Here is a 13,152-nt window from a genome sequence, read left to right on the forward strand (position 1 = left end):
GCTCAGCACCAGCTTGAGTGAAGTCCTAAACCTGCACCACCCCTGCAATGACACATCAGAGCCTGGGGAGGGAGGTAACAGCCACGTAGTTTCCACCCATCCCACCTGCCACAGCTCAAACAATCCCTGACACATTTCATCAGAAAATGTCAGTAAGCATTGAGAGTCTTATTAACACTATTATTCCACTGTGCCTCCTTATCTCAACAGACACGTTCTCAGTCTGTGGAACATGTTTTGATCAGCAGAATGGGCACAGTTTAAACCCTAGGAAGCAACAGGCAGGTCTGTTCTTCGTGTGTTTTGCCTCTTGTTAATGTGTGCATGGACTTATTTGGCTCAGGGCCCACAGCCTGCTGAGAGAGCCCCAAGAGGCAAACCCTACAGAGAGACACCAAGAGCTGCCTGCTGGCCTCACTGCATCTGGCAGCAGGGAGGTCTGTGTGGCTGGACTTTTAAGTAGTACCTGAATCCACCTTCTTTTCTGTGTCGGTTTTCTATCCTCTCAAATTCCTCAGATGCCAGAACCATCCCACTGTCTGTTTGATTGTCCTGGAAGGAAGCAACAGGAGTTATCAGTAACATCCCTGTCAGCTGATCAGAGTGGGAAGGGAAGAGGGATCATTCACAGAATCACAGATTTGTAAGAGTTGGAAGGGACCTCTAGAGATCTTCTAGTCCAACTGCCCCACTAAAGCAGGATCCCCTGGAGCACATTACTTAGGACTGCATCCAGGGGGGTCTTGAATATCTCCAGAGAAGGGGACTCCACAGCCTCCCTGGGTAGCCTGTCCCAGGGCTCTGTCACCCTCATGCCAAATAAGTTTTTTTCCCATATTTAAATGGAACTCCCTCTGTTCCAGCTTGTGCCTGTTGCCCCTTGTCCCGTCACTGGGAACTACTGAGCAGAGTCTGGCTCCATCCTCCTTGCACCCACCCTTTAGATACTTATAGACACTAATAAGGTCTCCCCTCAGCCTTCTCTTCTCCAGGCTAAACAGCCCCAGCTGTCTCAGCCTTTCCTGGTAAGGGAGATGCTCCAATTCCCCAGTCATCTTTGTTGCCCTTCCCTGAACTCTCTCCAGTAGTTCCCTGTCTCTCTTGAACTGGGGAGCCCAGAACTAGATGCAGAATTCCAGATGAGAGAAGATGAGATAATATTTCAGGAGATGGTATCATATGTGGCTGTGATGGGAAAAGTGGAGCAGGGGCAATTTACCAGCATGCTCCATGGCCTTGCTGGAATTGATTTGCTTAAGCACCTTCTTAAAAACAGCACATACAAAGGTAGGATTTGTCTGTGCAGTTCAGTGCCCCTTTGGGGAAAAAAAAAAGAGTGCTCCCTGCTTGGAAGATACATTATCATCAAATCTGTGTTGAGATCTTCCTCTGAGACTAAGGGGATGACTTAAGTTTTATCACTCTAGAAGATACAAGTACCAGTCCAGTTCAGAGAGGCTGGGAAGGCTCCTACCTCACACTGCCATGTGTGTCAAGATAGGAGAGGTGAAGACAAGTACTCTGGATTTACCTAGACGTGGCTGGATTTCAATATGCTTAACCAGGCCATGTTTACAGATTTGGAAAGGGTGAAGAGCAGGACCTCTTCTCTGAGGTCCTTTATAGTCCTTGCTTGTAGATCTAACCTCCCTATTTCACACTCAAACAGTATGAGCTGCGCTGTAGAGAAATCCCTGTGTGCCAGGTGGAGAAATCAATGTGCACAGGACTGGACAGACCGAACAGGAATGACATGGACAGACTGACATTAGATAGGAGTGATCCTCCTTCCACGATCTTAACAGCAAAGGTGTCAGGAAACAGCTGAACATTTCTTTGCACCCTGCTCAACCCCAATCAGATGCTACTCACCGGGTGTGCCTTGTACATTGTATGTGTCATGGGAAACTCTTCAAATGTCTTTATCCTGGATGGACACCTGATCTGATTTCCTCCCGTCAAACAACCCGGGAATGAGACACAGTTGTAGTATCTGTTGACAGAAACACACTGTATTCAGTAAAACCAACAGTCAATGTTCTGGATACACAGGACCTGAGCTCAGCCTCCTCTCTCTGCAACCAAAGTATGCAGGGAGGCAGATACCCCAAATGGGGGATTTTGGGGGAGCAACAGGGTCACCTTAGGCCTCTTAACCCCATACTTCTTCTGCAGTGGGGAGCACTCAGACTTCCTGATTGAATCAGGCCTGGATTCTCTCTCCACTCTGCATAAGCAGAGTAATGCCATGTGTGATGTCCCAGGCATCACACAATCACAGCTCTCCAGAGATAAGAAGCCCAGACCTAACTGTTTGGGTTAGTTAGGAACAGACAGGATGAAGCTCCTGCACTGGCAGAAGGGCAGCTGGCACCTTCCTTCCACATCTACCTGGTGGGCCAGGATGCCTTTAGTGGGACGTGATGCAAGGGCAATGTGGCTGGAGGCAGAAGAAGGAATGCCATAGGCTTACACATCAAGGGCTCTTTCTCATCAGCAAAGGAAAGTGAATTTGCTTTTATAAGCAAGGTGCTCTGGCCCAAAATGCTTGGATCACACCTGATCACCTGGGATTTTTCCAACCTCTTGCTACGGGGTTCACCCATATCCCTCAGGCTGCCTTACAGCTCAGGCTGCCTGCTGGGCTCTCTGCCCTTTCCAGAAGGGATTCACCTTGCTGCTAGGCTGTGGCAGCGTATCCTCATGTCAAAGTCCTCTTCATCTGAGTTTTGCTGGGCAGAGGAAGGCACCTGGGAGAAACCATCGTCTTCTGAGCTGTGAGAGTCATTCAGCGGGATGTAATCCTTCCCTTCCTGGCAGAAAGAACAATGAGTGGCCTTACAAGAAGGGGGGGGCTTTCCCACAAGACAGGGTTCTACAGACAGAAGCTGTCAGAGCTGGGGAGGGAAATATCTGGTTTGTCTTTGTTTCTCTGGGACAAAATATCTGGCTGGAGATTTCTGTGCCCTCTGTGAGTGTTGCGGGTGCATGAGGGGTGTGTGAGCAGGAAAACAAGCCAGTCCTACTGCACTGGTGGCTCTCTAGTGTAAATGGACAAAGCCCTGTGCTCCAGGGCCACGTCATTGTAGCTTAGTCATGTCTGTGCTGGGATCCAGTGCTGGAAGGTTGAAATCAGGGACATCACAAAGACACAGTACCCATATGTAAGCACTTAGCTATCATCTTATGAAATGGAACAGCAAGAACACATCAAAAACAGAGTTGCAAGCTCATTGCAGTTTAAAGTCCTGCAATGGCAGTGATTAGTAATAGTTTCAGAGAAATTAGTTTATCTGACTGCTGAAATGACACAGTTGTTTGGTTCACATGGCCCTGACATTTAGATCTGAGGACAGAGTTTCAGAAACCCCAATGAAGTCCTGGTTTTCATTATGCAGGCATGTGGGAAGCAGGAGTGCCAGGACCTTGACTCAGCTGAAAAATTTCAAATAATCATCTGGGGATTAGGATGGAAATACCGATGACGACTGAGAGGGTATTCACTGTGCAAGGAGTGGAGCTATATTAGGATGCAGTGAGAGGGCTACCACAGAAATGAGCTCTCCAGTAGCTCTGGGAAACAGACCTCTGTGATCCAGGAAACCCCGTGTTATCCCTTGGTCTACGCAAAGGTAATTGCACTGGCAAGGGGGTCAGAGGAGGGCACAGGGAGGGAGTTAGTGGTGGGAGAAGAACTGCATGAAGCTGAGCAGGGACACAGGGAGGTTTTCACCTGCTGGACATTTTCCTGAAGAAGGTTCCCCAGTATCTCCACCAGGTCAGAGAAAGTTGGTCTCTCCTTGGGATCACCATGCCAGCAGCTCAGCATTATACGGTAACTGCCAAGAAGAGATGCTGGTTTTATGCCCCTCCTACCCCACTCTGCAGCTCCCACCCATGTGGTGCCTGCTGGGACACCATGTACCTGCACTGGGAAGGAAAGCTTGGCACCCCCCAGCACATTGGCCACGTGTGGAAGGGTGTTGGTTCATTATGCACTGAATATAACCGTGCATAAAGAGCTAAATCAGACACTTCTGATACCCTTCAAAGCAGGAAAGCATGTTGCCCACTAACAGACCCATCCCACTGTGGGTATGCAAGGGTACCTAGATAGCTCTGATTCCAACCCATCTGGCTTGCTCTTCAGGCAGCTGCCTGGAGTGAAGGAGGTGTTGGCTGGTCCCCCACCCTGGCTGAAAGGTCTTTGCATCGCACAGAGGAGCCGGTCCTGCCCTATGCTGGGATCTGGGATGTTTCTACCATCCCACCTCTGCTCTGACCAGTGCTGGGATTTGTAGGGTTTCTGACTCACATTTCTGCTGTGGCATACTCTGGGGCTCTCATTCTGGTACCATCTTTGAGTCTCTGGCAGAACTCCTCATTGATCTGGACTCCAGGGTATGGAGATGCCCCTAAAAAGAGGTTTGAAGGAGGGTGCAAATGTGACATATGCTGTCAGAAACCAGTCCTTCTGAGACTGCTGTCCCTCCCAAAACACTGGAAGATGTGGTCACTTCTCATACACAGTCCTGAAAGGTGCTTCAGAGCATAAGGGCCTCCTGCACAGAGTTACCCACCAAGCTGCTACATGGGAAGAGAGGTCTTCCTCAGCAGCATGTGACCCTTATTAGCACTCACCTAGTGAGAAGATTTCCCAGAGAAGGACCCCAAAGGACCAGACATCACTCTGGGTAGTGTAGACCTTGTCAAAAATGCTTTCTGGAGCCATCCACTTCAGTGGAAGACGGGCCTGCAGGAGGAAGAGGGAAGGCACAAGCATTCAGTCAGTGACATGTCCCCAGACAACCCTTCTTACAGCAACTGGATGAAAGTAAACTAGAGCCAACAGCCCTAGTCCTCTCTCCATGGAGGAATCAATGTTTGGTTAGGCCAGAGGGAGGGATGGAGACACTAAAAGGGGGAGGAAAGAGTATAAAGAAAGAAGAAAAAGTTCTTGAGAGGCTGAGGGGCAGAAGGAAGGAGACAGAGGTCTGCTGGTAGAGGAGGAGAACAGAATATACATCATTAGGCCAATGGTTCCTGGTTCCAGCCACACAAGTGGTTCCACTCATCCTTTTTCAGCTTTTCCTCAACTTATTCCATCCCCAGAGTAGTTTATGAATATGTCAAGGTGGCCTAATCTGTACAGAGTTTGGGAAGATGACACTCACACTGCCTTTCCTGACGTAGTCGGGGTCCTTGTAGATGTCCCGGGCCAGGCCGAAGTCACAGATCTTCACCACGTTGTTCTCTGACAGCAGGATGTTGCGAGCTGCCAGGTCTCTGTGGATGCACTGAAGGCACACCAAGAGGGAGGGGCAAAATCAGAGGGACAGAAACCACACTCAAAGTGCGGAGCACCCCTGCCTCATGAACCTGAGCTGTAGTAGGGAAATGGTGGAAGTGGTAAGGAGCTAAAGATGAAAAATTTCAAAAGGAGGTGGTTAAGGAAAGGATGAAATGCAAGAGGACTAATTTCTATCTTTGTGCACACAGGGCTACCTCAGACTTCCAGAGGAGTGTGAGGCAGATCACTGAGTCTCTCCGTGTGCCACCGGTGTAGACAGGCCTTTGCGGTTCAAGCACACACAAGAGAAGAGGGAAGTGAAGGAAAGGGTGAACTCACCTTTCGGGATGCCAGGAATTCCATGCCACGTGCTACTTGGAAGCTGTAGCAGATCAGGTCTTCCATTGTCAAGGGACTTTGCCATAAGTCATCCACTGTCCAGGAGTACAATAAAATGATTAGACAGTGAGCAGTCTTGTCCTTGCCTCTTTCCAGGACTGCAGGATACAACCAGCCTCTTGGTGAGATGCAGCTACTCCTCAGTGCTAACTGGAGTAACCAGCCCCACCCCTGAGGGATTTTTGCTGAAGTGGCTGAAAACACACGGCAGGAACCTGCTCAAGTGTGAGGAGGAGGAGTCCAGCCTCCAGCACACATCAGTCAGAGAGAGTTGTGGGGATAGGGCTGGAGGGGACTTTGAAGGTCAGCTCATCATTCCTGTCCTAGGAAGAACCCACTGAGATACCCCTCAATTCTTCTCTCTTGAGCCAAAAAAAAAAAAAATCCAAAGGGATTTAATCCTCCCTTCTGGGTTTTGAGAGTCTATTACAAGAGACAACAAATGACTAATAGCCCTGCTCAGGGAATTGCCGTGCAACAGTGGAGTCGTCAGCTCCAAGGCTGGGTCCCAGGCCTGTCATGCCCTCCTCACTCCCCAGGGTGGCCAGGTCTGGCATAGTTCTGGTGGGCCAGGTGAGGGGCCACTGCCAAGGCTGGAGTTTACCTTCCTGGATCTGGATGGGCTGTGCTGGCGGGCTCTTGTGCATCAGGAAGCGGGTGAAGATGGCGCTGTCGCTGGTCCCAGAACGACTCCTCCTGTCTGCTCTCACTGCCTCCACGATGGACTGGACCTGTATACGCAGCCTGGGAGACTTCTCCTGACAAGGAAACCAAAACAAAACCCTCAGTAGGCTACACACACTGTAACCCCTGCACCCATAAGCTGCACAGTCTTTTCCTGTTTTTAGACCTGGCCTGAAAACTCCTGTCTTCCCCTGTGGAAAGAAATTACTTCCCTAACGTGCACATGAACCAAGATCACTGTGTAAAGCTGATCTATTGCTCAACAGAGGGTGTCTTTGTCCCACTGTCAGATCATGTTTCAGGGTACATGTCTTCCTTCCAGAGACATGGGACAGATCCCTAAGGGCAAAGGAGGCTACTTACCCTGTAAGGACTGAATCCTTCCCGCTTGGTCCGCAGGTAGTTGGAGAGGTTTCCATACTTGCAGAACTCAACAATAACCATGAGTGGACCTGGTGGGAAGACACCAAAGGTCAGGGGGAGAGGTAAGGGCTTGGGATGGTCAGAACTTGCCCCGAATCATATTATGTGCAGCCTTGCTGAGCTGTGGCACCTGCCTTAAGTGCACACAGACTCTCTGATTGCATCCCCACATGTCACTGTGGTCACACATGTGGCCAGCAGAAAGGACACAGGGGACAAGCACTGATCTATGAGAGCAGGCACAGCTGCTTGCCCTGGCATATTTACCATTGGGTTTGGTACAGGCACCCAGCAAATTCACCACGTTGAGGTGATTCCCAATGTGAATGAGGATCTTCAGCTCTGACATCAGTGCCTTGTGCTCACTGGCTGTAGCTCCCTCTGGAAACACACAGAACATGCCATGACATTTCACAGCTTTTCCGTGACACTTGCTACCTTCCTCTTAGCACAGCGTTAATGTGAGGATTTATGTTAATGTTAATTGCTCAGGAGTCTGTGACCCCAAAGCCCTGGTACAGTTTGTAGTGCCTGTTTCTATATGAAATGTCAGAGTCTTGTCTGTGCTCCCAGTATCCCTGCTGTAACATGTTGGGTACTCCCTGCCAGTGCAGGGACCCACAGCAAAGGGCAGCACAACCTGTGCCCAACAGATTTTTCCAGGAAAAAAGATCATTATGTACACATTTGAATCTCTTCCCTTTCAGCCTCCAAACAGAGATAATGAGCCTTAAACAATTTTAAGGAAAAAGAGAAACAAAAGGCATCTGAGTCTTTTGATCATGACTGAAGATAGGAGCTGCCTCAGCTGAAACCCAGAATATCATTTTATGATTTCTCTCCAATAGCAAACACAGTGATGTGCCCCTGCCAGCTGCCTGTGCTGCATCTTCCCTCTGAGTGCCTAATTTACACCAACTCTTGATTCTCTGTTTTACCCTCAGGGTTTGTTTTCTGTTTTTTTTGTGCCTTTTTCATACTTCCCTACTTCCCCATATGCATTTTGCTTTACTTGAGAGTTTGTAAATTTAGTCTGAGAGAAAGAAGCACCCTCTTGAGCTGCAGCTGATGGGCCAGGTGACAGCCATGCCTCAAAGGACTGTAAAGCAACCTTGCATGGCCAGGCTTCCCTCTGCAATTGCTGTGCAAATCATCTGTACACTTGCAGTAAGTGCTGCTGAGATGAGCCATGATTCTGTTTCCATATACAGGCCACTGCTGGCCAGAGACTGCCTCAGCATTTTGCTTGGGTGCCAAATTACAGAATAATGCTCTGGATGCCTGTTTGAAAGTGTGGCCATAAAAGCTTAAAATCTCACCTTGAGTTGACCAGGCTTTGGGTGCAAAGCCAGTCCAGCCCTCAGATCTAGGTAAGAGCTGCAACCTGCCTCCTTATCCAGCTCTGAACCTGGCCCATAAACATGAAATACAGGCACATTTGAAAGAAGGCAATTGGGAGCAACACTTCCTTCAGTGGCCTGCCAAAAAGGGTATCTGGATTCTGGTTCTTCCTTTGAGACAAATCTCATCTTTGCCTTTGCAGAAAGCTCAACTTCCTTAAAAGCCAAGTTCCTCAATTTCCTGCTGTTTGCTCTGCCACTTGCCTCCTAGTGCAGCTGAATGGGGTGAAAGTATCCACAAGGGGAGGCCAAGAGGATCAACTGTGTTGAGGCCAAGAAGCCATAAATTTAAAGGCTGGCCCCAGCTCTTCTGCACTAGTTCAGGACTGGCTCAAGCAGAAGCACTCAGGAGTGCTTGTGGAGGATAAAACATTTTCCAGGGCCTTAAAAAATACCTTAGGCAAAATACAGGAATTTACAGGGTGGACGTTCCTTGACAGACCCCTCATCCTTTGCTGTCCATGGAGACTCCATATTCTGCTTCACTGTCCACATACCTTTCAGCATTTTGACTGCCACAGTCTCACAGCTGTTACTTTTATTGATCCCAAACGCTGATGCTTCCACCACCTTCCCAAAGGCACCATGACCCAGGACTTTACCTATGGGCAAGGAGGGAAGCAGTGTGAAGGAAGGCAGGTGCAGCACAGGGCAGAATGGAATGAAAAAAAACCCCAACAACACAAAAAACCAACAGGAAACCATGGGAAGAAGAAAGAAAAAAGCCCATGAAGGAAAAGGAAGGAGTGGAACATGTGCCCTTCCCAGGTGGCTGCTTGCTCTGTTGGTGAGAATAAGAGAAAGGATGATGGGAGGAATGGAGACAGAGTTGGCATGGACAAAGCAGAGGAAGGAAATGGCCCTGAAGAAGTGAGGGACTGTTTGCTGCCCTCGAGCAGAGCATGTGGGAAAGGTAAATGGGACACCTTGCAGCAAAGCAGCCAGAGCTACTGTCCATGTTCTGTGCTTCAGAGGTTGTCTGCAGCTCTTTTAACTCTCCCAGGCAGAGGAAGGAGACTGCAGGTGGGTTTCTCAGCATGAGGAGGATAATGGATGCAGTCCTGGTCCTGAACTCAGGGTACCTGCCATGAACTGGGCTTTTCTGTCCAGATTTCCAACTGGAGAATATGGGGATGTGTTTTAAAGCATGGTCAGAGGCCTCATAGTCTCAATGATGCCTGTGTGAGTACACAGGGAGAACCTGGGCTTGTAGTTGGCTCAGACCTGTCTGTAGTCAGACCCAAAGAGATTTCCTAGGCACAGCTGGGCTGTAGGGATAGTCTGGGGAAAAAGATGGAAAGCCTGAGGCAGAGAGAAGGCATTAAACACACAGAGATGTGTTAAGAAGCCTGGAGGGCGAGTTTGAAGGGCTGTTGGGAAGGCCGGGCTGCAGCACCGGGGCAGGGAGGGGACCCAGCTTACCCAGGCGCAGGCGGTCTCGTGGGAACTCCCATTTGCTGGAATCATAAGGCAGGTACTCGCACTGCTCTTCCAAGGGCACCTCGCCAGGATCCATGATGATGGAGAGATAGCCTGTCTTGATGTCTGCATGGGCTGGCTGTAGGAATCAGCCAACACAGAGGGTGAGGAGTTGCCCTCCCTGCAGTGGCTGCTGCCTGCCAGGGGGATTCGGTTTCTTTGCCTGCCTTGACCTGCTTCCCCAGCAAAGCCATTCCATGTCACCTCCTTTACCACAGCCCTTATGCACTCTGTCCTTGGCAGTGAGAGCACTTGAAGCAACACCCAGTGTCCTCCCTATAGTGCATGCTGTCATACTGCCCCACATCACAGCAATGGTGCTGCCCCGAGCCCCATGAAGCCACCTCCCCTGCCCTGGGACAGAGACAGTCACGTACCCTTTTGATGTTACAGAAGATGAGGATAAGGAGGATCCAGAAGAAAACAGCAATAACCCCAGTCCCAATCAGGATGACAATCTCCACATTGGTCCTGTCATCAGAGCCTGTGGGGCAGGAGGGAAATCACAGCTTCAGAGATTCCCATCCTGTGCCCCAGCTCAGCCATCCCTCATGGCCTCCTTCAGGATGTCGGAAGTCTGGGGCGGTGTGTTTGCCTGAGCTACATGCTCTGGACTACAGATCCTCCAGTGTGAGCACCATGCCACCAGCAAGGCTTTCACTGCCTCCCACTGCCTAGTGGCACAAGGAAGAGGCATGGGACCCTGGCCACACCCCTGCTCCACCCCTTTGTCCCCAGGGATGTTGTGGCTGCTGGTACCTTCCACAGAGACGCTGGCCGAGGAGTTCACACAGCCCTTAGCGTTGCAGACACTGCACAGGTAGAGCCCAGCATCCTCCTCCCTCACCCTCTGGATGCTCAGCCTCTGGTTGAAGTCTGCCAGGTCAATCCCTGTAAGGCATGGAGGGTTGTGGTGGTCACTCACAGGGAGTGGGGATTAGTATACTGGACTCATTTGGGTTAAAAATAAGGCTTCTATTTTTTGGCTGGTTAATTTGAGATGGCAGAATGAAATTACATCAGCTGGTAGAGGCTCTCCTCTGTGGCCTGACTGCCCCAGAAATACCCTGGAGGGGCCTTCCCCAGGAAGTGCATGGTGGGGACAAAACCCTCACAGACAATGCTGGATAGGGACAGTGCCCAGGCACTCCAGCTGGTGTGTCAAGCTCTGCATTAGCTGCAGGATCTGTTCCTTTCTCTGCAGCGTGCCTGGATCATTCCATGGGATCTGGTTTGGTTCCTGCTTCAGCAGAGGTGCCAGGCACCGGGCTGAGAGTAGGAAAATGAATGATTTATCTCTCTCTGCTGGAGAGCACATGCACAGACAGTGCTGAGCGAGGCCCTAGGGCATAGACTTTGTCAGCTAGACTGCATCAAACTGGGATAGAACATGATTAAAACAAGAGTTCAGCCAATTCAGAGCACAGGTGCCTTTGCCCAGGCACAGCAACTCCCAGAACTCTGCCAATGTTCAGCTCTCCAGCTGCCAGACATGATGCCCTGCCTTTGATTCACCCCCAGCCCATGGTACCTGACACTTCTTCCACCAGTTTCTCGTCTTTGTACCAGCTGATTTTGGGAATGTGGCTGCCGTCCACCTTACAGCGCATCTCTATGGAGTCGCTGACGTTCACCCAAATGTCTGTCAGGTTCTGCTGGAGGCGAGGGATCTCCAGGGCTGGAGGAGCAGCACAAAGAGGAGGAGGGGAAAACGGGAAACTGATTGATCAAAAGAATATCTGTGTTCCTGGGGGCTCTGGGTCTCTGACCCCTGCTGAAGGGTGTCTTGAGAACCCAGGTGCCCTGCCTTTGCCACCTGGAGTTTAGCTTGCTTGTGTGGCTTCCCCTGGGGACAGACTGGGAAGCTGATGGCAGCAAGAGCACCAGCTCTCCTCTGCAACTCCCGCCTGCCCTGTGGACCCTCACCCTGCACAGAGATGTAGTTCTTGTGGCAGTGCTTCTCCCGAGTCTTCCGGTTCTGCACCTCACAAACATAGTCTCCCTCTTCGCCCAGGGAGATGTTGGGGATGGTGAGCAGCAAGCTTGCATAGTTGGAGCCAGGCTGGAAGCGCAGCTCGCCCTGCATCTTGGTGGCATAGTGGTGGACATTCTTGCAGTCCAGCACGAGGGGGTTGCCCTCCTCATCATGGAGCTTGGAGAGGTTCAGCCGATACCACTGCAGATTCTCGTAGGTGTAGTTGTCTGCATTGCAGCTCAGCTGTAGGTCCTGCCCCTCTATGAGCTCTTCCGAGGGCTGGGATTCAATCTTAAACCCGTCTGGAATGGCTTTCAGGAAGGAAATGAACATGTGAATGAGTTTTTGTGGCTGAGCTGCCAGACACAATGAAATTGCCTCCTTGGGCTCAGCTCTCTGAGAGCCCCCCTGTCCTCAGCCAGGGTGAAGGAAACCAATCTAGACAGAACTGTGACATGCAAACTGCTGGCAACCAACAGCTTAAACCCAGCGAGCACTAAGGGATGTGCTAAGTGCCAGGGTCAAATTAAGATGGGGTCACAAATAAAAACGTCTGGGAGGTCTGTATTAGGCTGTTACTGATCTCCTGCTGCAGCATTCTGGATTGCACATGTAGCTGCTTTCACACACATGGGCAGTTACATGGCCAGGCTGGACACCTGCACAGGTAGGGCCTTACTGGAGCAGCCAAGGAAGGTATTAATCTGCCCCCACAAAAGCTGGTGGCTCTGTCAGAGCAACGGTGCTACCTGTGAGGCCCATGAGCCCGGGCTTCTGGGGTCTGTCCTGAGAGGCACAAAGATACAAGCCTCTGCTGTGCCCTTGCCGGGCTCCCTCTCTCCAGCGGACAGGGACAGACTCCCACCGGCACGGGCTACCGCACCAAAATCCCGCAGGGACCCTGTCAGGGGCCTCGGGCCAGCAGGACCCTGCCTGCAAGCGGCTCGGGCAGTGCCACTAGAGGATGCTCTTGGACCAAGCACATCCCCAGCCCAGGGAGCTGCCTGGGGCTTAGCCAGCAGGAAGTCCCCAGCCCAGCACCTGCCAGGGCTGCTCCAGGACCTAGGCACAGGCAGGTCTTCCTGCACTATCTGCTGCCAGGGCTCCAGGCAGATCTCTGGGACAGCTCTGCTTTCCTGCTGGCTTCCCCATCAGGGGAAGGTGTTTTAAGGTGCTAACTGTGCATGTCAGGACCCAGCAGGATTTCAAGCAGAGAGCTGGGCTGGTGCAGGTGGAGGGGATATCTGCAGTACTCACTTGTCACGTAGAAGTAGATCAGCCGCTCGTCTCGACCCACTTTGTTCGAGGCAATACACTTGTACATGGCTGAGATGTTGGCCTCCTGGATGGCCAGTTTGCTCACTGTCTGATGTGGGAAGAGAGCATAAGGAGGAGTTAGGAAGAGCAAGGTGGAAGAGAAGTTGGATCATTGTTGCTCTCTGGCAGACAAGCAAAGCACACAGCAAGCCTGGCCCCAGGTGGCAGCTGTACCTGGGAAAGGG

General features: G+C 51.0%; 1 protein-coding gene across 3 annotated transcripts in view; it reads right to left on the reverse strand.

Annotated features, from left to right (window-relative positions):
* Positions 1-13,152, reverse strand: part of FLT4 (fms related receptor tyrosine kinase 4) — a 59,867-nt gene that overhangs the window by 4,835 nt on the left and 41,880 nt on the right. For all 3 annotated transcript variants that reach the window (XM_051631422.1, XM_051631423.1, XM_051631421.1), the window contains exons 12-29: positions 12,908-13,016; positions 11,602-11,961; positions 11,207-11,353; positions 10,435-10,566; positions 10,053-10,159; positions 9,619-9,754; positions 8,694-8,798; positions 7,064-7,177; positions 6,737-6,825; positions 6,294-6,447; positions 5,630-5,724; positions 5,175-5,297; positions 4,642-4,753; positions 4,316-4,415; positions 3,734-3,839; positions 2,674-2,813; positions 1,873-1,993; positions 467-552 (exon numbers count right to left, since the gene is read on the reverse strand). In XM_051631422.1, coding sequence (XP_051487382.1) covers positions 467-552; positions 1,873-1,993; positions 2,674-2,813; positions 3,734-3,839; positions 4,316-4,415; positions 4,642-4,753; positions 5,175-5,297; positions 5,630-5,724; positions 6,294-6,447; positions 6,737-6,825; positions 7,064-7,177; positions 8,694-8,798; positions 9,619-9,754; positions 10,053-10,159; positions 10,435-10,566; positions 11,207-11,353; positions 11,602-11,961; positions 12,908-13,016 — 2,336 coding nt within the window. The remainder of the gene's footprint in view (positions 1-466; positions 553-1,872; positions 1,994-2,673; positions 2,814-3,733; positions 3,840-4,315; positions 4,416-4,641; positions 4,754-5,174; positions 5,298-5,629; positions 5,725-6,293; positions 6,448-6,736; positions 6,826-7,063; positions 7,178-8,693; positions 8,799-9,618; positions 9,755-10,052; positions 10,160-10,434; positions 10,567-11,206; positions 11,354-11,601; positions 11,962-12,907; positions 13,017-13,152) is intronic.

This window comes from Apus apus, chromosome 13 (genome assembly GCF_020740795.1).
Source record: "Apus apus isolate bApuApu2 chromosome 13, bApuApu2.pri.cur, whole genome shotgun sequence".
Classification (NCBI taxonomy): Eukaryota; Metazoa; Chordata; class Aves; order Apodiformes; family Apodidae; genus Apus; species Apus apus.